Here is a 26,556-nt window from a genome sequence, read left to right on the forward strand (position 1 = left end):
TCGTGTGTCTACCAAGTGGTGATCCTGAATTTTTTTGCACCTAGTAACGTCACAAAATTATTCTCCTTTCTGTCAAAAGATAGGAAGAAAATTTGATCACTATTCTAAAATGCTTGGTGAACCTTGGTTTCACAGGATTGAGGACTGCAGCTGAAGTTGGTTTTGTACCTGAGCCATCCTTTTTGGCATGTTAAAAAATCAAGTTCAAATTCTTTTCCTTTACAAATAAAGCTGTGAATCAGTTCAGATGGTTATAGAGTGAGAGGAGATCTGATTGGAGACCAAGGGCCAAGGATTGTAGGGTGACCAGCCCCAAGGTCACTTTAAAGTTATCTTTGTGTTTATCCTTTTTCTTATTAGCACATGTCTTTCCTGGTGGGTCCTCACCCAATAAAAATGGTTGTGGTGAAGGAAAACAGGATAGAGAACAATTTTTTTTTTTCTCATTTCCTTTGTACCTCAAAAGCATGAAACAATTTTGCAGGCCAATAAATGTTAACACTTCTTTGCAAACTATTAGCAAGCTAGAGACAACTATTTAAAAGTACCATGTTTTTATTAGGTCGGTGCAAAAGGAATTGCGGTTTTGGCCATTGAATAAAAGCCTGCAGTTGCTCTTTGCAAATAGTGGCTAGGAAAGGAAAGATAGGGCCTCGTTTTCACTTCCTCTTGGCCGGGGCCTCCCAGCTGGAGTGCTGCTCTGCAGAGTTCATTCCTCACACACCGGGTGCAGCCTTTCTCCCAAAGACGGTTAACATTCTCTCGAATTGTCTCCTGACCGAAGTTAAATATAAGCCTGCATTTCATGCGTGTGACTTTGAAGAAGTGACTCAGTCTTTCCAAGCCCATGTATATCAAGGAGCAGCAACAGCAGAAGCACGGCAGCGGCTATTTCTGGGGAGTTAGGAAGCAAAGGACTGTAGAGCCTCATTGCCCAGGACATAGCAAGCGCTGAGCAAAGTTACAAGCATTTAGCTTTGTTGTTAATGAAGCCTCTGACAGTCAGTTTCCTCATTTGTGAAATGGATACTAAATTCTAAAATGTGGGACTTGCAGTTAAGTCATGATGTCAGTGGTGCTGTGCCTGGCTTGGAGTGACCGTTGCTCAAGGTGAAATTGCAGAAGCAAGCTTTTCTCAGGCAGCTCTAGTCCTCACTGTTCACCGTTCTATGTGGACACTTCCACACTCACCCTCCCTTCAGACTCCAACTGTCTCCTCCTTGGAAATTATACCTTAATGAACCTATAATTTTTTTTTCAAAAATTGCTGTACAACTCCATTCTCCGCAAAACGCAGTTTACATGTGTAGACACAAATCATGATTCAGCTCTGTGGCTTAATTTGGAAATAACTTTATTTCTTTTCTTTACTCTCTTCTTTCTGTCTTCATTCTAGAACAACATGTGTCACATAGTAAGCACTCAACAAATACTTATCAAGTGAATACATGTTACAGAAATCTATTTCTCTACACTCTTCATTAAAAGAGAATGTGCTTCCTATCAGTATATCAGAGGGAGCACAATTTGCCAAGGTTCGAGAAGTACCCTTGAAATGTGTCAAGGCTGGATTTGTCCACATAGTTTTAACAGAAGCCCTTAAAAAATTTTTTTTTCTATTACCTGAAAATGGACAGAAATTAGGTCTTCTGTGAACGCTCTTTGGAGAAATGTGTTGCTGGGGGTAACAGAACACAATTGCACAGTTCACCACCTATGTCGCAGTGGTACATTCAACAAATAGTAATTAAGTGTCTTCCATGAGCCTGGCTTCTCTCTGAGGACCTGACAGACCAGGTGGGGAGATAAGTGGTCAAACAGATTACAGGGGAAGCACAGCCACAGCACTGAGGGTGTGATAGGTGCACACCGGGCCACAGAGTACCTTGCCCTCTGTGGAAACTGCGAAAGGCTCAGGAAGGGCATGTCAACAGCATCAAGTGCAGTCAGGAGGGTAAAGATGGGGGCAGGGAAGGCAATGATATTGCCTGAACTGCTCCTCCCACGAAGAAAGAAAAGTTATAACAAGGTTGCGACATATGACTGCTCAGTAGAAGCCCTTTCTGTCCAATTTGCAACTGATTGTAAATCCATCCTATATCCACTGATGTATGCAGCCTGAGTAGTCAGCTAGCAGGCACTTAATTAAGCATCTTTTATGTCCTAGGTCCTGTGCTCTGTGCTACGTTTGCTTCTGCTCTGAAACTCAGCACAATCACACTAGAAGTGCTGGAAAATGGAGGAGAGTCACATATGCAGACACTATTTATTTTGGATGAACAAGCATCTCATTCCTCCTTTTTCTCACAGATTAACTATGCAGGTATTTTGTTTTTGTGAGAATGGGACCAAATAACTTATGCACAGAAGATGACTTAAAAGTCACTGACATGCCTTTGCAAAAATACCAAAAGGAAAATGTTTTGTAGGAGAAAATGTAGATCTCCTAACATGACACACATGTCCGTATCATTCTCCAGCAGTTCAGACAAGAGGCAACTTTATGATGTAATAAGATGGCTTCAGAATGTAGTCTGACTCCTAAGCTACCATTAGGATCCCAGAACCTGCCCTAAAAGTATTCTGTGATCGTGAACTGTCTTCCCTACTCCATTTCATTGACTTTATCAAGTAGTTGCAAATGTTTTATGCATCAATATTAGGACAAAAAATTAAGAAAACTGTTGATGTAAATTCATTTTTAATAACCCTCTAACCAGTATTTGCAAATGAACTTTTAGCATGTGTACACGTGCACATGCATCCAGAAGTAGCCACAAACCAAATTAGACTTTAATTTGTTAACTGTGGTTTTCTAATTTTAGTTTATAAAGAATGACTATTTCCAGTTCTGACCCCCCAGAGGTTCCATTTTAACTGTTATGGAGTAGAACAGGATAATGCACTCTAGTGATCTGATGTTACTGAACCCCAGACCACACTTTAAGGAACAGTTCTATCTCTCACGGTAAGTCTCTGGTTGTGTAGCGGTGATAATGTCGGTCATGATGGATACTTAGTGACGTTTACAATGTGCAGGCATTAAGCTAAGTATCTTTCATCTGTAGAACGGTCCTACCTAGTAGGACTGTCATCATGACCCTAGGTAGAGGAGGGTATTAAGTCACTGAGCAGTGGTGTAACTTGTCCCATGTCACATAGGCAAGCTTTGGACCCTTGAGTCAGGTTCTCAACAGCCTCTCAACAAACATGCTACTTTTATTTATAATTTTTTAATGCAAAAAGGCTCTTCACCACATCTGAAGCAAACTTTCAGGGAATACTATAGCAGTTACGTGTTGTCACATAGCAACCCACCCAGAAATTAGATTTATATACTGTAGTGATTGTTTTACTACCCCTCTCAGGCTCTGGGTGTCAACAGAGATCACTGAGGCAGTTGTCATACGCGGTCCTTCATGCAGCAAGGTGGCTGGAATCATCTGAAAGCCGGTCACAGGCATGTCTGGTGCCTCAGCCATCTGAGGAGAGCGACTCCTTGGGTGTCTCTCTCTGTCTATGTGATCTCTCTGCATTGCTTGGGCAGCATGACAGCTTCAGGGTATCCAACTTCTTTCACGGAGAGTCAGTGCTTCGGGGGCATGTGCTTTGGGAGAGAGAAAGCGGTAGATGCAGCCTTGCTTTGAGGGAGCCAGCGTGGGAGGTGAGCAAACTCCCTTCTGCCACGTTCCTTTCGTCACCTCAGTCCCAAACACCCATCCAGGTTTAGGAAAGGAGAAACAGATTCTACCTCTGGAAAGGATATACTGTGGTGGCCAAGGTGTTGGAAAGTACCGTCTGTGTCAGTCCACCCTCTGGACAAAACAATTTGTATCCCTCTCTCATACAAACTATACTCACCCCTCCCCCAGACTCCCCAAAGCCTCCTGCAGCATCACATCTGGCTCAGGTTCAAGGGCCAGATCGCATCCTCTAAATCAGATCCCGGTGTGCCAGTGCCTCTGGTACGATTCCTGAGAGAGACAGCGCCTCAAGGGTGTCCTCTTCCATCTGAAGATTTAATGACCAAAAAGACAAGTTGCCGGATCCCCTACACAACCAAAATACACTGGAGGGACAGGCAGAGAATAACTGTGATGCACGCTTCTGTTCAGACACGGGAGGGAGATCAGGTGACACACAGTGGTCATCGGTGGGTGGCAGTTGTGAACAAGAGCTGGATACGTGTTGCTTGTGCCTTCATGAGGATTTAGTCCCGTTCGCAGACTGGAAATAATTTTCTGTAGCTCTTAGCTCTATGTTCTGGAATCTTGGCACCCCCCTTTTTGACTGATAATTCCCAATCCACAAGAGGTGATTTATGTTTGGGAGGCTGGTAGTTTTCTCAGCCTGCTTCTTCCTGATCAGGCTTGTGTTGTTGCTGTTGTTTAGAGGTGAGGTCTTGCTATGTTGTCCAAGCTGGAATGCGGTGGCTATTCACAGGTATGAGCATAGCGCACGGCAGCCTTGAACTCCTAGCCTGAAGGGATCCTCCTGCTCAGCTTCTGGGGTAGTTGGGACTGCAGGCTCACATTGCACCTGGCCAATATTTTGAGAGACCAAAGTTTCTTCGTCTTTGTGTGCACGCTGCTCCTTTCAGTGTAAACTGATAAATTCATTTAAAAGCTTTGTGACTTTCTTGTGAATCAATTCATAATCCACCTTATGAGTGAAAAGCCACATCCACAAATCTTTTTGATGGATGTTGCTAATGTTACTGAACCCCAGTAACTGGGGAAGCTCACTGAGTATTTCTGTGGGTCAATGCCCTTGATATTCTTAGACCTGTGGTTTTGCTTCCTTGAAAAGCCCTATGAAGCCCCTCCTTGGATTTTTCTGGGTACTTCTTGAAGGGTCTCATCAGTGTGTGCTTGATTTCATCTTTAGATCATGTTTTTCTGAAAATTCCCTGAATTTTATTTCTACTTACAAGTCATTTCCTCCCTCCCTCCCTCCCTCCCTTTCCTTCCTTCCTTCCTTCCTTCCCTCCCTCCCTCCCTTGCCTTCCCCTCCCTCCCTTCCTTCCTTCCCTCCCTCCCTCCCTTGCCTTCCCCTCCCTCCCTTCCTTCCTCCCTCCCTCCCTCCCTTCCTTCCTCCCTCCCTCCCTCCCTCCCTTCCTTCCTTCCTTCCTTCATTCCTTCCTTCATTCTTTTATTATTTTTGAGATGGAGTCTCACTCTGTTGCCCAGGCTAGAATGCAGTGGTACAGTCTTGGTTCTCTGCAACCTCCACCTCCCAGTTTCAAGTGATTCTCCTGCCTCAACCTCCCAAGTAGCTGAGACTACAGGTGTGTGCCACCATACCCGGCTAATCTGGGTATTTTTAGTAGGGAACAGTTTTCATCATATTGGGCAGGCTGGTCTTGAACTCCTGACCTTGTGATCTGCCCACCTCGGCCTCCCAAAGTGCTGGGATTACAGGCATGAGTCACCACGCCTGGCTGGAAGTCATTTCTTAGCATTCAAATTATTTGCTGTCTGAAGAGCCTGGCAGTGAGAACCATTTTATTTTTAAACTCAGAAGGTTCTTGTTCCTTTATAGTGAATAGTTCTTTCTTTACTTTATCTCTGTATTCTCATGATTTACTCTAGGCAGCTAGAAGAATCCAGGAGGCAACTTTAATACTGCCTGGAAATCTCCTTAGCTACATCACCCTGTTCATCTTCTGTTTTCTGTTTTCCACATGACTGCAGGTGAAATAGTATTGCTAAACTTAACACTGTGGCTAAAATGTTCTGTTCCCTCCAGCTTCCAACATCTTCCTCACTGTTCTTTAGGCCTCATCAAGAGCTTTCTTGAGGCCACCACGCTTCCCCTCATGGTCCCTTCAAAGCTCCTCCCATGGCCCAAAGCAACTTCTAAGAGTTTAAGGGTTTTTCTGTTTTTGTTTTTCTTTGTACAGCAGAGTCCACTGCCAGGTAGCAATGTCTTTATGAGTTGTCTATTGTTATGTAACAAACCTCTCCAACTTAGTAGCTGAAGACACCAAAATAAGGTGATTATATCTCTCATGGTTCTAGTATTTGGCTGGGCTCTGCTGAGCAGTTCTCAAGGAGCCTCTTTCATCACTGCAGTCAGATAGTGGCTGCAGCTGTGATCACTGGAAGTCATGGTTAATTACATCTCTGGTGTCTGGGATGGGAAACCAGACAGCCGAGGGCTGGAGCAGATCGGAGTCCTCTGGCTCTCCCTCACCTCTATGTAGCCTCTCCACAGTTCCCACGGCGTGGCTGCTTCAGGGTGTACAGACGTGTACATGGAAGTCAGGGCTACCTAGACATGTGTCCCAAGGGAAGGAGGCGGCCAGGTAGAGGCTGCATTGTCATTGGCCCAGCCCCAGAAAGCAGGGAACATCATCTTCTAATCATTATATTCATTGGGGCAGACACAGAGACCCTCCCAGGTTCCAGGTTCTGGAAGAGTATGTGGGGCTGAAAATATTATTGAAGGCAGCTTTGGAAAATACGGTCTCTCACAAATCCTTTAAATTATTCATATCTTCAGAGCAACTCTATAATCTTAAGGTTAAAAATGGGGTTGCTTTATTCACTTTCTAGGAGCTCAGGGGCTGCTATGTTTTAGCCCATTGAAAGTCACTGGAATAATGCTTCTTAATTAAAGAACTGCACACACTTTGGGTACTTTCTATTCTTAAATGTTGGCTGCTTTGGGGAGCCCGGTATAATACTGACTTACAAAGATGTCCGTTGAGTTCAAAAATTACTTTCGTTCTTTTCCATTCCCATTTTCTGGTGACAGTGTGTCAAGAACTGAGTGAAGCACTTTCCCTACAGTATCTATTTTATTCCTTTGAGATACATACTCATATCACCATTCTATGCATGACAACCCTGAGACTCAGAGCGCTTCGCCCAGGAGCTCTTCTAAAATGACGACCCTGCCCCACCAACCCCAGCACAAACACACACAGTTCTGTGACCCTCACTCTGGCCTGTTGGTTCTCATCTTCGTGGCCTGTATCACATTCTAACATACTGTAGCACTCACTCATTTGGCGTATTTCCATTTTTGTTGTTGTATGACTCTTCCCACTAGGGTAGAGGAGGGTAGGGAACTTATCTTTACTCATGAATTTATCTCGGTAAATACTCGTTGAATGCATATGACTCAATGAATGAATAAAAGGTCATGCTGAGATTGGAACCCACGTCCATCTGATTCCAAACCTTTACTTTTAACCATTAGACTGCATTGTCTTCCAAAAACTGGGTACAGAGACTGCTGTCAAAATGTGCAGTCATAGTGAGGGAAGAATACAACTGCCTCAGTTAAATAACTCAGGAACTCAGCAAAGGCAGATGTGCCTCTATGAAGAGTTCCTATAGATTCAGAAAATACCAAATTAGTAAAATAATTCAAGGTTTGGGAGTTTAGGTATTTCTAAGACTCGAAATAATTTTTCCAAAATTAATATCTCTGTTATCAGAGAAATTATATTTATTTAATAAAACATTATTATAATTTACAGAAAAAGCATTAGAAAAAGAAGTCTTGTGGAATTTTTTGACTTAATTTTCAATAATTGTTTTAAATTCATATTTAAGTAGTTTTGTTCCATCTCTTTTGAAATTCACTCTTGTAATAACACTATGCTTATTTGTTTTTCTGAGTATGGCTTCTTATTTTACCTTCAGAAGTTTCCCCTTGAAAAGTTCTTAGGGAAATGTTATTCTTTTGGTTTCCTTGTTAAGGATGTGTTTCTGTTAAGTATTGAAATGTACTGATTGTAAAACCTGTCGTCCCTGACATTTGAACAAAGTCCTTTTTTAAAGACTCTCCATCCACACAAGTGTTTTGTTGTTGTTTTGTTTTGTCCAGTTTACATCATTTTTATTCATTTATTTATTTATTTATTTATATTTATTTATTTATTTATTTATTTATTTATTTGAGACCAAGTCTCACTCTGTCGCCCAGGCTGGAGTGCAGTGGTGCAATCTCGACTCACTGCATCCTCCACCTCCCAGGTTCAAGCGATTCTCCTACCTCAGCCTCCCGAGTAGCTGGGACTACAGGTGCGTACCACGAGGCCCAGCTAATTTTTTTTATTTTTAGTGGAGATGGGGTTTCACCGTGTTGGCCAGGCTGGTCTCAAACTCCTGACCTCAGGTGATCCGCCCACCTTGGCCTCCCAAAGTGCTGGGACTACAGACGCCCGCCACCACACATGACTAATCGTATTTTTAGTAGAGACGGGGTTTCACCATGTTGGGCAGGATGGTCTCGATCTCCTGACCTCAGGTGATCCGCCATCTCCAAAGTGCTGAGATTACAGGCGTGAGCCACTGTACCCAGCCCATTTTACATCATTTAAATAATCACACTCATTTCTGACAGGAAGCTTCCATATGCCACTAACTATTAATAGCTAATTGGCCAGGTCTCCTGAGTTTCAAATCATAAGGACCAGTTCAACCCGTACATTATGTCACACCTGTGTTAGGTCCTAAGCATCCACACCTAAGTGTGTTCCACCACCTGATCCCTGAGTGTCCCTTCCCCACTGTGTCTCCAGGGACCTCACCTCCGCGGCCTCCGTGGGTGGCTGACGTCCTGGAACCCCCTGACGTTCCGCTGGACATCCTTCTCAGGGGATGGGAGTCTTCCGTCTCCAAGATCAAATCTCTCTTTTCTCGGTGGTGGTCTCGGGAGTTCAGGTTCAGCCAGGGAGCCTAGCGGGTGGAGGAACATGCAGGCCCGGTCCCTTGGGATTCTCGGGGCGCAGGGCCGTGGCTCCGAGGCGAGCCCCGGGCGAGGTGGGCACCCGTGGGCCTGGCCTGGCACCCACTGACCGTGTCCTTTCCTGCCGCAGCTCTGGCCCGGCCCAGACCGCACAGCGACGACTACAGCACCATGAAGAAGATCCCTCCTCGAAAGCCCAAGCGCAGCCCCAACACCAAGCTCAGCGGCTCCTACGAAGAGATATCGGGGTCCCGGCCCGGGGACGCGAGGCCCCCGGGCGCCCCGGGGACAGCAGCGCGCGTTCTGACCCCCGGGACCCCACAGTGTGCGCTGCCCCCGGCCACGCCCCCGGGGGACGAAGACGACGGCGAGCCGGTGTACATCGAGATGCTGGGGCACGCGGCCAGGCCGGATAGCCCGGACCCCGGGGAGTCCGTGTACGAGGAGATGAAGTGTTGCCTGCCCGACGACGGCGGCCCAGGCGCGGGCTCCTTCCTGCGCGCATCGCCGCCCCTGCTCCACGGCGCGCCGGAGGACGAGGCGGCGGGGCCCCCCGGGGACACGTGCGACATCCCGCCGCCCTTCCCCAACCTGCTGCCGCACCGGCCGCCCCTGCTGGTGTTCCCCCCGACCCCTGTCACCTGCTCCCCCGCCTCGGATGAGTCGCCCCTGACACCCCTGGAGGTGAAGAAGCTGCCGGTCCTGGAGACCAACCTCAAGTACCCCGTGCAGTCGGAGGGGTCGAGCCCGCTGTCCCCGCAGTACTCCAAGAGCCAGAAGGGCGATGGCGACAGGCCCGCGTCCCCCGGCCTGGCGCTGTTCAACGGGTCCGGCCGAGCCTCTCCGCCGTCCACGCCGCCCCCGCCCCCGCCCGGGCCGCCCCCCGCGCCCTTCAGACCCTGCGCGCACTTGGCCTTCCCTCCGGAGCCCGCCCCGGTGAGCTTGGGGAAAGGGGGGCCGAGCACAGAGGCGCCCAAGGTCCACCCAAAGCCAAACTCTGGCCCTGGGGCCGGGTCCTGCAGCTCCTTCCCCAAGATCCCGTATTCCCCGGTGAAGGCAGCCAGGGTCGACGCCAGGAAGGCCGGCTCCAGTGCCTCTCCCCCGGCGCCCTACAGCCCTCCCAGCTCCAGGCCTCTCAGCAGCCCCCTGGACGAGCTCGCCAGCCTCTTCAACTCCGGGAGGAGTGTGCTTCGAAAATCCGCGGCGGGAAGAAAAATCAGGGAAGCCGAAGGTAAGCGGAGTAGACATCCCCCCACTCCTTTTGCATGGACGCTGTGATTGCGTGCACCTGTGTCTGCACAGATGTGAAAGAGTGAAGTTTCAGGTGATGGCCGTGGTCGTTCAGAGCAGGTATCAGCTTGAAAAGAAAAAAAAATCATATACACCCACTGTGACCAAATGAGTGGGAATTAATATTTCCGTGTTGCAGAATATGACAGAAAAGTCTCGTGATACAAAAAGACACAGACCGCAACTGGATTTAATAAATTATAACTTGATAAATGTTCGACAGAGAAGGTTAAATGTTAGCTACTGATTTCTTTTCTTTTTTTTTTTTTAATTCTTCCTTATAACATGAAAGTGGTATTCTGGGTAAGTTTCTATTGCCGATTTCCGTTTGATGTACAGTTCACGGCTACCCCATTGTGCGGTTTGCCATCCATCTAGCTTTGCCTGGTGGTATCTGGGATGATGACCTATCCAGTTACTACCCTGCACTTAACGCCACTCGGCTGTGGGCTGTTTGGGATGAACTGCTTTTCTTCTGGTCGTGTGCCATCCAAGGAACACTCTAACGCAGCCCCGTTGTCTGTGTTTTCTCATCCAGTGACTCAGCCCACAGTGGGGTTTGCAGGTGGGAATCAGTCCACTAAGTGAGCTCCATGACAGGCTGTTCCCTGCCTTAAAAAACATTTATTTTGTGTCCCTGTAAAAGAAGAATGTAGCTGGCAAAATAAGATTTTAATGATGACTTTTTTTGCCAGTCTTTTGTAACTGGCTAACCACATGGCTCTTCCTTCAGATGACACGGCCTGGGTGCCAAAGGTACTGTTTTTGCACAGATTCCTTTAATAATCACAAAGAATGTCTTCATCTTCCAAAAGACATGTTATGGTTTGTATACAAAGCCAAAATGTTTTCCCAATGGTGTGTATTTTGGGGAAGAAGTTCATTAATGAAAAGGATCTTCTCTTTAAGAAAAATTATAACCAGTCTCTTCCATCATGATGGCATTCGATCCCCCACTCCTCTCTAGGTGAGGCAGGAGGATAGGGTCTGGAGGCAGGGAACCTAAGGCGCTTTCATGTCGACTCCCTAGAACTCAATTGAAAGGAAAACCATAACTTTCCGTGCCTAAGTAAAAAAAGGACCCTAGGCTACTCCCTCTGCAAACCCCCACCTTTTCTGCACCACAGATGGGAAATTAGCTGTCCATAACCAGTCAGATTTACTGCAGGCAGAGTCTTCCTTTGTGTAGAAATGCAACTCTATAACTTCACCTTTGCCTCTGTTCCATTGCTTTTTGCAACCAATCAGATGTTTGCAGAGGAGTGTGATCTTTTAACTTCACTTCAGCCTCTGATTGGAGGCCACCACTTTATTTACATGAGGTGAGCATGAAGTGGCCAATGGGAAACCTCTAGGGGGTATTTGGACCTGAGAAGATTCTGTGTCTGGGCCCTTGAGCTGCTGCCCAGCCCAATCCCACACTGTGGAGTGTACTTTTGTTTTTGGTAAATCCCTGCTTTCATTTTTTCGTTGCTTCATTCTTTCTTTGCTTTGCTGGGTGTTTTTCCAATTCTTTGTTAAAAATGCCAAGAACCTGGACAACTTGCAGTCAAGACCCTCTACTGGTAACACAGGGTAGGTGGCAACTGTGGACGTTCTTGTTTTATACATGGAAAACTTCACGGTGGAGAGGTTAAATTCCTTCCTTAGGGTTAAGTGGTAGGATTGGAAGTAGACTTTGATCTACAATGTAGTAACATTTTATGCATACATTAACCTGCTCCTTCACCAAAAGAAAATACATAAATATGTAAGCATTCATCATTTGATTAGCACTATTACTTTAGGTACAAAAACTAGAACATCTAGAAAGCAATCTGAACAAGTGAAAAGTAGGTCAAGGCTAAGAACCTTTAACGATGAATGAATAACCTTCTCCCTATTTATTCTTCAGACAAATAAGCTAATTGTTTGTTTAGCTAACAAATTCTTCTTAATTATAGGCCATTAATAAATGAAATTGTATTTGTAAATAGCAGAATGTTTGAATTTCACAAATCGTGTTTCATTCCAAGGAACAAAATGGATAAGAGAAAATCATTAAATGAACAAATTAATATTTGCTTTTAGAACTAAAAGTTTATTAAAACCTCATGAACCTCATTTTACTAGAGAATGGAACAGGGTGAATTCTTCTTGACTCTATTCAAGGAAGTGAAGTTAATGAATTTCTAGACAGACCTCATCATTTGGAAATCCCAAAGTCTACCCCTCAGAGGATAGCGAGAATTATAGTGAGCCCTCCAGGCATAGTGTGTAAATTTGCTAATTATATTTCCCTGTGGTGGTATTAACCAGTATTTGGGAACACACATCAAAATCTCAAGTACAACATAGTTCAACTATAATTATAAGACATCTATTTTCTTATTGTGGGCTTTTCTGCAATACTTTTTCATGTGAAAAGATTGGATTGAGCCACTTATGACTTTCTCAAAAATATACGAATTGGCAACTTTGGCCACTTGCACAGTTGCTGTAGTAATAGAAAACTTAGCAATACCAGACCAGGTCATCCCCGCACACCAGATTATGGGAGTCCTAACTACACAGTTGACTACACAGTTGAGAAGTGTATAATAATTCTTTTTTTTTTTTTTTTTTTTTTGAGACTGAGTTTTGCTCTTGTTAGAGGGCAATCTTGGCTCACTGCAACCTCCACCTCCCAAGTTCAAGCAATTGTTCTGCCTCAGCCTCCCAAGTAGCTGGAATTATAAGCGCCCGCCACCATGCCTGGCTAATTTTTGTGTTTTTAGTAGAGACGGGGTTTCGCCATGTTAGCCAGGCTGGTCTCAAACTCCTGACCGCAGGTGATCTGCCCGCCTCAGCCTCCCAAAGTGCTGGGATTACAGGCGTGAACCACCATGCCCAGCCTAGTGTCTAATTCTTTATGGGCTGTGATGAGGGAAACAAGTTTACAAGTTCGGATGTCATGTTCTCATGGGATAGTTCAGGTCATTCTTTTAGAATGTAGGAGAGGTTCAACATAAGCTGTGGAAGGAAAAGCGTTCGGTGCTGGTGCTCAGCACTGGTGCTGGTTATATGACTCTTAAAGTTTACACAGTTTGATCCTGAGGTCAGTAATCCGTTTTCTTCTGAATGAATTCAATGACTTCTTTGGAATTACTTTCAAGTTTTAAATCTTTTACTGTACTTTCTTTATGCTTAAAGGCATTTTTATTTTCACCGTGAAATAGCTTTTTTTAACCAAATAATACAGTGTGTGGCTAATTTACCCTTCAGGCTTCTTAAATTAACTAAAGTTCCTTTTTTTGTTCAGTTTTCATAGGGGAAAATTATTGCACAAATTTTGCAGAAGGGTTCAAAATGTTCTCCTTGGCTGTTTGGAACAGTGACCGCGACAAGATTAAACCACTCAGTAATTCACTACTTTAGTTATTTCTGGTTAAAATATAATGGGCTATAATGTACGGTGAGTTGTGTACAGGAAGCAAGGTTGTTTCTCGTGTAATTCTACTCCGTTACTATTCCGTAGCCTTATATGTAGGATTTCGCAAACTCTGTGTTGCCCAAACCAGTTCATTTTCTATAGATTCTTGGATATGCAATTGGAAGTATAGACAATCATGCAGATTCTAAGAGTGGTGGATACACATATAGGAAAGATATGATTGTGCAGATGATGGATGTGACTGCAGTCTGAGAAGAAATGTTTGCAGCAAGGAATTGTAGTGCTTACTGTGTACCAGGCACTGTCTGAATAATCTAATTCTCACAACACTATAAGACATCTGCTCCACTTATCTCCATTTTACAGGTGGAAAAACTGGGGCACAGGGAGATTAATCTACTTGCTCAAAGTTACTGTGCTCATGGGGGACAGAGAATGACTTGAGTGCAGTCAATCTGTCTCTAGAGTCTCTTCCTCTAGCCGCCTATGCAATGCTGCTCAGACCGCAGGAGAAAAGAAACAGAAAAAAAAAAGTTTTAAAATTAGTATTTGCTCACTGAGGGGCAATGAGTCATTGTCATAAGACTGTAGTTGAAGAGAATTGTCCCATAAACTCAAGAATGCCAAACGCACTTTATACTGATTATGGGGATGTATAACTCTGGGACACAGTGTCTAGGCTACTTGGCCCTTAAAATTAATATTGACTAAATGTTTAATTGTCTGTGCCATTTTGGATATAAAGATCCCATTAATTCACAACACTTTTTTCATCTCATGTGATGATGTGGCTAATATTATTATGCTAATTATTTCTAGTCGCTTGGTTTCAAAAACGATGAGACCCGATTCAAATGGTGAATGAGAGTCCTTGGCTCCTTCAGGCCACTAGGGTGCTCCATTGCTCTGAATGGCATTTCCGCGTCTGGTTGAGTTTATCCAGAATAAAGTGAAATCACATGAGCATGTTATTCTCTACTCAGTGAAAAAGATCAGGAAGACTGGGTCTGGACAAAAATGCAGTACATCTCAGAAATCTGGAGAACAAAGTTGAAGACAGCCTGGCCAAATTAATGAAAATCAGACTCAAAATATTTTTTTTTTAATTCAGTTGTATTACTTTCTGACACAGTGCATCCTTAGCTTCTAAGTTATAAACAGGTACTTAAAAATGATGTCAACAAGAAAACTGTAATGTACAGTATTTCTTTGCATATAGTAAGTGACTATTAAATAGTTGTTTGAGTTAAAATTTACTATAAAAGAGCAGTCTGCCATATAAATCTATTTGATAGAACTAACTCTTGTGGCATTTTTACTAAATAAGGATCACATAAGCTAAATGGAAGTCCCTATTAATTTCAAATATTTTATTTGATTACATAAATATTCGGAATAAGAACGTTTTGAGTTTGGAGTCAGAGTATTTTATAAACAATTTTTTACAATATATTTTTATTCCATAGGGCCATTTGTTTACAAAATAATTGTTTTTCAAGTTTTCCTTATGGAAAATTTCAAACATAGACCAAAGCATAAAGAATAAATTAATGAACTTTCTCTGTGGCCCATCCTATTTCATCTCTACTTCTGCCCATTTCCCTCCTCTGGCACTGGATCATTTTGAAGTGCATCCCAATGTCAAATCAGCTGGGCATGGTAGTTCATGCCTATAATCCAAGCCCTTTGGGAGGCTGAGGTGGGAGGATCACTTGAGCCCAGGTGTTCAAGACTAGCCCTGGCAAAGTATCTAACGAGGCCTTGTCTCTACAAAAAATAATAATAATAATGAAAATAAAATAGCCAGGCATGGTGGCATGCGCCTATGGTCCTAGCTACTTGAGAGGCTGAGGTGGGCAGATCGCTTGAGCCTAGGAAGTTGAGGCTGAGCAGATCGCTTGAGCCTGGGAGGTTGAGGCTACAGTGGCTGTGGTTGCTGCACTACACTCCAGGTTAGACCACAGAGTAATGCCCTGGCCAGAAAGAAAGAAAGAAAAAGAGAAAGAAAGAGAGAGGAAAAAAAAGGAAGAGAAAATAAAACCAATGTGAACCATTTAAATAATATATATTTAAACATTTATAAATATTTTATCATAGATGTTCTTTAGAAAAAAAAAACATTTATTCTTAAGGCACTTTAATAAGTGCTCAGACCAATCAATCCATTTCAGTCTTCACAAGCATGAAACTGCTATTCATGACAAAAGCCTGATTCTTGAAGCCAGGGCATCATTTTTCACCATATAAACAAAATAATTCTTGGGCTAGCATTCCACCAAGCAATGCAACTCTGCAAATTTCTCTAAGGGAACACTTGCAGACATCCCCTTCTACAAAAAAAAAAAACAAAAAACAAAAAACAAAACAAAACAAAAAAAAGATTCTAAATATTAGGTAGAACTAACTGTGAAAGATCAAAATTCAAAGACACACAATGACATCCTAAGTCAATATCGTATGGGTTTCAGATGTTTCTATGCCAAATCAAGTACAGTTACCCATTCATTGTTTAGCAACAAGACGCAGGATGCTTTAGAATGACTCAAATGCCCCTGAATTACTCGCGGAAACCTGGGATGTGCTCCAGGACGGTGTTTGCAAATTGCTATTCTCTGCTCCTGATGTCTGAAACAGAAGTTGCAACATTATCATCATTTAATCTCTGACACATTGAAACGAGACTGAAGTATGAGGCATTAGTCTGCCTTATGCAAATCTTGACATCCCATAATGGGATGCAGAGCTTAGCATCCCTTAGGCTTCTTGCCTATGTGCAGGTCTTGTAGTGTTTTATCCTGTCTGAAGCAGTTAAATCTTTTTCACTCCCCTTGATGATTTCTCCCCATGGTGATTTATTTGAGTGTGGGGAGTTGGGGGCGGGAGTGCTCATGAAAATTAGAAAAAGTGTGGAAGATAGTTTACTGATATGCTCTTCTGCTGATGATCTGTGACTGTCTGAATTCTTGTCTCATACAAAGTGAGGCGCTCCTCTGCATTCCAGAACCATTTTAAATCAATGTAAAATTTTCCTCATTTTCCAAATGAGTAAGTCCTTTGGGGAAACTAGATTAACATCCGCAGAGAAGAGGGGTCTCCATTTATCACTAAGTGGACATTAAGCAAGGAGGAGCTGTGTGAAGTTTCTTCCCTTGCCATGTTAATAAACCTAGGCTTGACAAGAAGGGAATATGTCTCTTTGGAAGAAAAGGATTTTTTTTTTCTAATTTCTTTGCCTCTCTGCAGTAGCCAAGAGTGCCTGTGCCTGAGACTTGCAGCTATATATTTCATTGTTTTTAATTCCCTAAATGTCTAATAGAAATAATACTGTGTTCATCTACACTTTGAAATTAACTTTCAATGTTAATGTATGTATCAGTAACCCAATTTATCTATGTTGAGAGCACAAAGCTCTTTCTTTCCTATATTAATTAGAAATATATATATTTTTAATGCCTAACGATTTGTTGTGAATGTTTGTGACATTTTTCTCCTAACTTATAACACTTTCTCTGTATAAATGCCCAATAATTCATACAGGGAAATTGTGCAAGCAGGAGGCCTATAAACCAGACTTGCATTAACTTGTGGAGTTAATTCCCTTACTGTCATCCAATAAGCTTAATGTAAGCACAGGGATTGCCACTGGAAATCCAAAACACTGATAAACAAATCTGGCATTGCCTCTGCCCTCTCACAGACCACATCAGAGACAGAAGGTGCATCCACTTTCAGTGAAAGAAATTCCAAAGAGGAAAGAATTTCTAACCTGAGGGCCTAAACCACGCGTGGATTCATAGTTGAGCTCCAAGTGGCCCATGAGCCCCCATGGTATATGTGCCACTTGTTTGGGCAGAGGCTTCATAAGCTTCATTGGATCCTCCCAAAATGTCAGTGACGTGGGAAAAGTGAGGAGCCGCTCACTTTTTTTTGAATGTGCACTCACAGCACTTTCTGCGGCCAGAAGAAGAAGGAGGTAAATACCTGAGAGAATCTGAGGGCCTTGCAACCAGAGCTGGAAGAAGGGCAGGAGGAATGCTAGAAGTGGATGACAGGTGGATGGAGCTCTCTAGGTGCAGAAGTCAGGGTAATAGACGCTGCAGGCCGATGGATGAATATAGGGTGAGACATGAAACTTCAGGGTGTGTCGTTCCTTTAGAATATAACCATGAATTTTGAGGAAGAAGGAGGAGAAAATGACTTCCCTTGCATAGAATCAGAGCAGGATAAGCTTTGTACTTGGAAGCTCCTTGTTAGCTTGATGACAAGGCTCTGAATTATCTCCATTGTTTCTCTTCCGTCACACAGGAATTCAGCATTAACTCTTAGCATCTTTCCTACAAAGTGCAAAGAACCAGAGGAAGAAAATGAACAAAAACAGTGCTTCTAGGTACATATGTATAATGAGAAATACTCGGATATACACTGTGACGTGTTAATGGCATCCTGGTCATAATATAAACAGCTATTTGTAAGTGGCTATCTCCTGTTGACCAAGCATATTGACATCTCCTTTCTCCCCCGGACCCTTGCATCTCGTTGAGGTGGGTGAAGCAAGTGTTACCATCCCTATTTATTAATGAGCAATCTGAGACTGAGGGATTAAGTGATTTTCTCATAATCACAAAAACTAATCAGTCTCAAAGTCAGGAATCAAACACCTCTCCTTTCTCCAAACCTTGGATTCTTTCTATTATGTCCTTCATAGTCTCTGAAAACAATAAAATTAAAATAATGATACAGAGTCTCTGTTTGAGAAAGGAATTCCCCTCTGAAGTCAAACACAAACTCATTGCCAGGAAAACATGTGGGAGGTGGACAGATAAAACTGTTTTGCCCATTGTCAATGTCCCGCCAGATGCCGCTTTTGAAACAGAGCATGTTCTTCCTGTACCCCCTGCCTCCTCCTCCTCTTTTTCTCCCCTTTCCTGGAAAATCCTTTCTACCCACCTGCCATGAAGTGTCTTCCGTAGCACCAGGGATCCACAGCACACGTGATAGACTAGGATTATTCCTCAACTCATGTCTCCTCACTTTCCATTTCCCTTTTTCTTGGCCTCTTTAAAGTTTTGCTTGGGACTGAGTTCCTGATTGCTGAAAAGAAATCCACCCTCACTTGCAGAATGGCCGAGCATATTTTTTGTAGGACACATATGACTTGCTGGGGATGTGGACTTCAACCTCATAAGTGGGGTGTCAGATGCCTGCCCCAGACCTGCCAGAAATTAAATAGGTGGTGGGCCCTCACCTAGAACCAGGAACCCTGCTAAGAACTGTGCAGACAGATGATCAGCAGTGATTCTCAACAGCCATCACGATTGGAACAGGGGAAAGACAGACAATCAAAAAGCCCTCGTCGTCTGTCTCTACAGCAACTTTCTTTAAAAAGGCAAAAATCCATTCCTTTCTCAATTATGTGAATGCAGAAACCGACATCGGTAACGGCAAAGTGAGAAACATGACTGAATAAAGCCAGGGCTATGTTCACAGCCCCTCAATAAATATTTGTTGGGAGAATATAAAGCGGACTGCTCTCGTGACTGTGCTGTCCCCGCTAGGTCATACCACTTCATTATTCTTTGAAACCAAGGAGCAAAACCAAGCAGAAGGTTATGACTATTAAATATTTAGATCAATCTGATCAAAAAGGTACCCTTTGAATTGCATGAACTATCCTGAGAAATTACCTTAACATATTAGCTGTAAATCTGCAGCAGCTAGCATGTCAGTCAGACTAGAGATACGTATCTAGCATAAAGAGTTTATCATTTTTTAGATGAGCCAAATGCAGCAAAGTAGTCTTTGCAACCGGGATGCTCTATACTGCACCGTCAGTGGGGAAAGGATCTGTTGTACCTGAAATTCTGAAAATAAGGCAGTCTTCTCAGAAGTGGATTATCTTTCATAACCAGTAAATATTTTTCATACTATCAACCCGTTAAAGCAAGCAGCTATTGTGTATTGTGTCTCTACACTGGATTGCAAATTAAACTCCCACTGGGGGCTCTAAAGAGAAATCCAGCCCTTTATCCTCTAAGCCACTCAGCAGCTCTCCTTAAGCAAGTTAATAAAGACCTTCCTGACTATCTGCATCTCATTATTGCCACATAATACAATATCCTGGGGTTTTCTTCCTTTTGTGAAGAAATGCTTAGAAACAACATGGTGCATGGAATATTGTCCTAAAGAGAGACTGGGCAGGTGCCCTGCTCTCTCTCTCCTGAAGCGTATTGGAAGAGAAAAACCTATTTCCTAATTACCTACCGGTGTTTAGGCTCTTTATGCCTGACTTGAGTCATTTTTATGATTAATCCCCAGATTAGCCTAGAAAATTTCACGCCATCGTGAGTGAGCTATATTCAATATCATTTCACCCAGTCCTTTATTCAATGAGTCAACACAGTCGTCCACCATGTACTCTGTGCAGAGCTTCTAGGGCCGTTACCGACTCCACCCTGGTTTCTCCTTGAAATCTTCAGTTTTCATACTTAGACCCTGTGCATGGGCAATTAGTGGCCATTTGCAAATTTAATAACACATGTTAATTATAATAAGACAATAAACAATATGATTCATTTCTCTCCCCCACGCAAATGACTAAGTTCTAAACTATGCAGAGCCCAAACAAGGTCAGACATGAACTAGATCCGAGACTTACACTGATTTACAGAACACTGACTGCATGAGACACCTGAGAATTTGTGCATTACCCAAAGTTCTAAAAGCCCACAAAAGAGCTTCCTCACACTGAAAACTCGGACTCATAGTCAAACATAACCCTTTGAAAGAAATCTCCATTTTAAAGCAAGGAAGAACTGATATATGCACAATTGGTACATCACTGTGTCCCTGAAATATATGTACATTTTGGATTTTGGCTTTATTATTTGCTTTTTATGTGAAAAGCTGGATAAACTGAGAAGAAGTAAGTGAAAATGAGAAGACTTAGGCAAAGCAATTAGTGAAAACTTTCACCATACAGGCTTTTCCATGTCACTCAAAAGCAAACAAAAGCTCGCAGCTGTGAAGTTACTTGCTGAGGTCACATCCGTTTGGTGACATTGCATTCCTTTAACTTCGGCTCTCAGGTGAGATGACCGGCTGGAGGGGGTCCAACTGGTTTTAACAGCAGGATGGAGGGGGCATACAGGAGTACAAACAACCAACTTAAAGTAGGTGACCTTCATCGTACTTCTGCCAGTTCACAGATCCTTTCTTAGGTAAATAACCAGTGCCCAGCAGCAGATCCTATAAGGCAAAATAGTATATCTTTTTAAAATTTTTTATGAGAATTTTATTGACTCTGTCTCTTGGTATTTAACTACCTTTGTATATATTACTAGTAATAAAGTCCCCTTCGTAACAAAGTCCCCTTAGATTTTTAATCACTAAATTGCCTTCCGAGTGACTATTTCAGTCCTTAAGAGAAGCTATAGGACCTTGATTTCGGACACAGGAGCACACTCTTGGTGGTGTTCTAGTTCCTTCTAATCACACCCTATTTGCACCACATAAGCATTAGCACAACTAGAGATTTGTCTGAATCACTTACATGTCATACCAGACAGTAAAACTCTCATTGTGAACATTAATTTCACTGATGTAGTTGCAGCTTGGTGGGGGGTTGCCACCATTCACTTACTCAGGCTTGAAATTATCTCTAATTTAGAGGCTGGGGACAGTGACACAGGAAAGAGGCTCTGTGCTTTCTATCTGGAGATGTGGGATCATAAAAATGTCTTTTTAATCTGATGATCATTAAAACACCCAGTGATGTGGCGCCGCGGCTAATCAGAATGCATTTCCATTTCTGTGGGGATTGAGCATGTCTTTGGAACCCTCTGCAATGGCTTTAGAAACCAATGTTCCTTTTATCAGGTGAGAAAATTACCCTATGGCATACCTTTTTAGGCTACAAAATATCAGAGGTTAACTTCAGGCAAAATGGTAAAACTAGTAGTAGTATTTCCTATTACTATGTGCAATTTGCTTCAAAATTTCAAAAAAGGTTTGGGAAAATCATGAAATACGAAGGGCACACTTCATTCATTTATTCCAAGGAATCTGTTTGGTGCCAGACATTGCATGGAATTGTATGGATTTTTAAAATGAATTGTGGGCTCCCTCTTAAGCAGACCATTGCAGGGAAACTTGAAAACTCCAACGCATCCAAGGAACTAGAAGCACGTTTTACATAGAGATGCTACTCAGGGTTCACAAAACACTACTTAGCCATGATGCTTGTTAAAGACTGCATTTTTACTCATAGTATTCTATTCTCTTTCATTTTAAAATGCATGTCGTGACCCACTAAATTGATGTCTCAGCCCACAAATATGTCCTCTGAAACACTGGTCTAGAGGGGAGGATTTATACGGACAAGCAGGAAACAAAATCTGCAAAGAGAAAATACCAGAACAAGAGCAGGATGTCTACTCGCGTGCTGGAAGCCACTGTGTGCCCTATCCTGCACATTAAAAGGATTTTTAAAAGGGCATGATCAAACTATGTTTTGGAGTAACTATATCAGAATACCTATAGAGGTATAGATATAGATAAAGGATAGATTTTTTTCTTGCTATTTCTATGTTCATTTGCATGTGAACCTGTATACTTTAGAAATGATTAATCTGGCTGGGCGAGGTGGCTCATGCCTATAATCTCAGCACTTTGGGAGGCTGAAATAGGCAGATCACCTGAGGTCAGGTGATCAGCCTGGCCAACACAGTGAAACCCCATCTCTGCTGAAAATACAAAAATTAGCCAGGCGTGGTGGCAGGCACCTGTAGTCCCAGCTACTTGGGAGGCTAAGGCGGAAGAATCACTTCAACCCAGGAGGCGGAGGTTGCAGTGAGCCGAGATCGCGCCACTGCACTCCAACCTGGGCGACAGAGCGAGACTCCGTCTCAAAAAAAACTAAAAATAATAATAAAAAAAGAGTGATCAATCTGGGCTGATTAATTACTTAAGAAATGAAGAGCTAGGAGAAGGGAAACCCCACCACCGACCTGCCTGGCCCCCTCATGGTGTCTTCCTGTGGTCCCCAGTGAAGTGTGAATCCACTGGAAGCTTAGGCTCAGCCTTTCTCTACTGCGTCCCAGGCATTTGTCCTTCCTGGGTGACTGGCACCTGCCCTGTGGCCCATCAAGGGAAACGGGGTCACATGAGCATATACAGAATTAGTCACTCCAGCCAATCTACCACCAGGAAGAGATACAACCGTTAACGGCTATCAAAGACACAGTCCATGTGGCTTTTCCAGAATTTCGAGAATAATTTGAATCTCCATAGATATTTTAAATTTATTTTCAAGGCCTCAGAGCTCCTGGCAGGGAGCCAGCGAGTGTGGGCAGGTGGGCTGTGCTTCAGCTGGTGTCCACAGGCGCTGCCACACTCTTATTAAAATATGGAAATGTCTTGATGCCAGCTGGTGCAGGGCTGCTGCCCTGAGCTCTCAAGGTCCCCACATCCATCCCACCCCCTTGGGTGGCCTGGCCCAGGCCTGCCACGTTTCTCCTTGGTGAAGTATTGACACAGCAAAATGCTCAAGGTTGATAGCTGAAGCTTGTTCCAATTGGCCCTGGTTTGTGTCTTTTTTGTTATTAAGTACTTTAGATGGGTAAATTTGTAATGAGTTCTGAGCAAGGGATTTGAAAAGACCTCACATCCAACACTGCTATAGTTTTTCTTTTTCTCTCTTTCTGTTTTCTTTAATTTTTGCTGTTTCTTTTTTAGCGGATGACAGGCACCACTAGTTTACCATCCAGGCTGTAGGTGTCACCAACACGAAACACTCCCAACAGAAGAGCAGAGACGTTATCTTCTCACCTTTGCCTTCTGGGGAAAGTGAGGAGGAACCATTTCCCTCCAGGAAAGCATATGTTGCTGACACCGACTGCGTACTTGACCACACACTGTGGCTCAGGACTCCTGGATTTACATTACCACCTGGCATTGAGGAAATGTAAAAATAACAGCAATATAAATAACCTCATGACCTATAAAAGTATGCGTGAGGAATGGGGCTCTGGGCCAGGCAGGCTTGTTGTTTAGGTATTGCATACTCGGCTAATTATGTATAAAAAAAAATAAAATAAAAGCTACCCAAGTACAAGAAAAGGAAAGGGATTGAAGTGATTTTTTCCCCTTTATGGCAGGGACAGAATAAATGGGCAAAAAAGGATTCAGTTAGTTAAATTTAAAAGGAAATTGGCACAACTTAATTTTCTGTGCATTTTTGGGTACTGAAAACCTTATTTATACTGACAGTCATTTTTTAGCTTTACTATCAATGCATTCTTCCCTTGCTCAGCACATATGTTGTTGAAGACATCGCTCTGTTTCCTACTTCAGTTGGTGTTTTCTAGCACAAACCATCTCCTTCGACTTGGCAGGGGGGTGGGTGACAAGAGTTAGGAGTGAAGGAAGAGCAGACATTTCCTTTCCTCCCTGCTTAACCTGGAGGATAAGTATTTGCGGCACTCGCTACCACAGAAGAATGCTGAAAACATAAGTTCAAGAGGAATTTCGATCTACTCCAGAGTGGTGATTTCATAAGGGGTTATTAACAAGGAGGAAGGAATGCCGGGAGCCCAGCCTGAGACATTTTAGGTCAGTAGAGGGCCGGGCAAATCCAGTTTCTCAGCCCACGCGTCCCTTCCAAGGTCTGCACTGATATATTTTTCTGTTTCTTGAGTAATCAATGTTTATAGAAATATAACCTGTCCACATAGTGTGGGTAACAGCTGTGTCACAAGAGTAACTGCCTGGGAACCCAGTTCTCTTCCCAGATCTCCATCACCACTAGACTTAGACGCCCTCTCTTGATATATTTCTGCAACCATTTGCAAAGGGATGATAAAATCTGGACCACGTTTTCAAAAGGCAATTCGAATTGTGCTGTTCAAAACATACATAACTGCGGTGTGTCACCTCCATAAATTTAACATATTTCCCCTTTAACAGTCTCCACTCTCCTCACATCCACCCATCTCCACATGAACCCTCTCTTCTTGGGTTTCAGATTAGCTTCTGTGGTTCTTTACATCTGAAATTCGTCTTTCTGAGAGGCAATAACACAAATGTTTGGATTATGCTATCATGGAAAGGAAAGAAAATTCTATCGTGTAAAAGAAAAAATGCATTATGTAGAAGAAAACAAATCCCTTCCTAGAAGCTTATAAAGTAGAATGCAGGTCTACTTGAGAGGGTTGTCGAAGCCCTGTTTGCATTTCTTCCTCATGTGCAGTAATACAGGATTTCAGAGAAATCTATATTTCAGAGATTTAAAAGGAGTTGCCCTGTGTAACACAAACTAGATTTGGTTTAACACAAGCTAGACGCCAATTTCAGGTCGAAGTGCTTGTATCCAAATTTAATTACGCACCATCTATGTGTATCTGCGAGTGCTGTCGAGCTGCGACTTCTAAATTTTACAAACGAGAACTTGAGAAGTGGTGGGAGCCTGCCAGGCACCTCTCTCTGCATTTGTACTTTTCCTTAATGCCAAGTGGGAAAAAACAAGCACATTCCCTTCATGCAATAGCCTTTCTGAAGAGGAATTTTCCTATAGAGTTTCAGAATGAGTTATAGCCAGTATGAGTAATGAGTTTAAAATGTATTTTCACATTTTTTATGCCTTACATAGCACTCTCAGTATTAAGTCAGCCAAACAGCTATAGTTTGTTTTTCTCCTGCGTTACTGAAACCCGGATCCCATCTCATAGGATTCCAAAATACACTCTAATTTGATCTCTAGCACAGGTACCTAAGAGAAAAACGGTGTTTTCAGCATCTTGTTGGGGAAGCATTCCATGGCTCCTTTCTCTCCCCTGCTTCATGGCCTTTACCCTGCGCTGATGCTGTCAGCGGCCCTCCGCTCCACACAGTCCTGACCTCTGCCAAGGCTCCCGGCCTGCAGCCCCTCCTGCAGAGCAGTCACCTGGGCATCCCCTTCTGCTGCCTCCTCGCACTCAAGAGTGTCTCTTCCTAGAAAATTTCTCCTTCCTGAAAGATTTTTAAGTCTCTCCTAGCTTTTTCCTTATTCAGTCCTAATAAATGCTCTTCTTCAAAAAATTGCCACTCAATTTAATCCTCGGGCCTGTGGCTGTCACTTCAAAGTCAACAAGTACAACCCCGGATGCACCCTGCTCTTCAGGTGGGAGCTGCTGCTCTGAACCACACCCCAGCTGTGATCCCCATGGGGTCCCAGTTCTCCCTCTCAGAGGGATTGAACTCAGCTTCCTCCTGCCTCCCGACTCCTTCCTCTGCTTCCCCAGCCTCTCCCCTGACTCTCTTTCTATTTCTAATCTCTCCTCAAGGCCCATTCAGCTGTATACTTTCTTTGCTAGATTAGTATTTACAAAAAAACAAAAAACAAACCAAAAACAACAAACAAAACCAACACCTTCTTGTTCACAGCATGCCCTTGCTCAAAATACTTGCTGGAACCCACTCCTGTGATGCTCATAGACTCCAAAGCTCTCTGCTCCTGCTTCCCGGTGCGGAGGTGTGGGCAGAGCCAGCCTCCTCTCCCTCAGGAGTGCAGTCAGCTCTGCCTCTGCCTCTGCAGCTTTCCCTTCTTTTTCCCTCCCCTTCTCCACATTCCGTCCGCAACCCAAAATCCACTGCTTCTTCCTCCTGCCTACACAACAAAGGCTCACCTGGCTGCTCCAGCCCACTCTGACCTCTCCTAAGAATTCCTAGAGCATTTTGCAGAGCTCCTATCCCAGCCCCTGGCCCTTTGCTACCTTAACACATGCCTTCAAAGCACCTTGAAGGCAGTCCCCTTAGAGCTGAGTCACTACGGAGAAGCCCCGGGGAAAAGCACCCCTTGGAATGCACCCTGGATGTCCCTGTCACATGGGTTGGCATTATAAGTGTCAAAGGCTTTAACAAATGAATACAACCATCAAAATTAGCCGAGCAGGATGCAAGTCCCACAGTGATGCTTCCAGATTATTCAGTCTTCTATACCCCTCAGGTAGTACCTTTTCTTCTTGCACATACCCAGTTGTCATAAATTCTTGTCATCTGTTGTGCCCCATAGCCCTTCTAAAATGTAAGCGCTCAATGGATTGTTTCTCTCAGGCGAATATTTCTTTAAGTTCTAAAGTAAATCTTAGCACCAGGTTTGGACCTTGTAGGACGTGAAT

General features: G+C 43.5%; 1 protein-coding gene across 4 annotated transcripts in view; it reads left to right on the forward strand.

Annotated features, from left to right (window-relative positions):
• MYO16 (myosin XVI) overlaps positions 1-26,556 on the forward strand; it is a 574,351-nt gene that overhangs the window by 495,487 nt on the left and 52,308 nt on the right. For all 4 annotated transcript variants that reach the window (XM_021929768.2, XM_021929769.2, XM_003914068.5 and 1 more), the window contains one exon: positions 8,834-9,934. In XM_021929768.2, the coding sequence (XP_021785460.2) occupies positions 8,834-9,934 (1,101 nt within the window). The remainder of the gene's footprint in view (positions 1-8,833; positions 9,935-26,556) is intronic.

This window comes from Papio anubis, chromosome 15 (genome assembly GCF_008728515.1).
Source record: "Papio anubis isolate 15944 chromosome 15, Panubis1.0, whole genome shotgun sequence".
In the NCBI taxonomy this organism is placed as follows: Eukaryota; Metazoa; Chordata; class Mammalia; order Primates; family Cercopithecidae; genus Papio; species Papio anubis.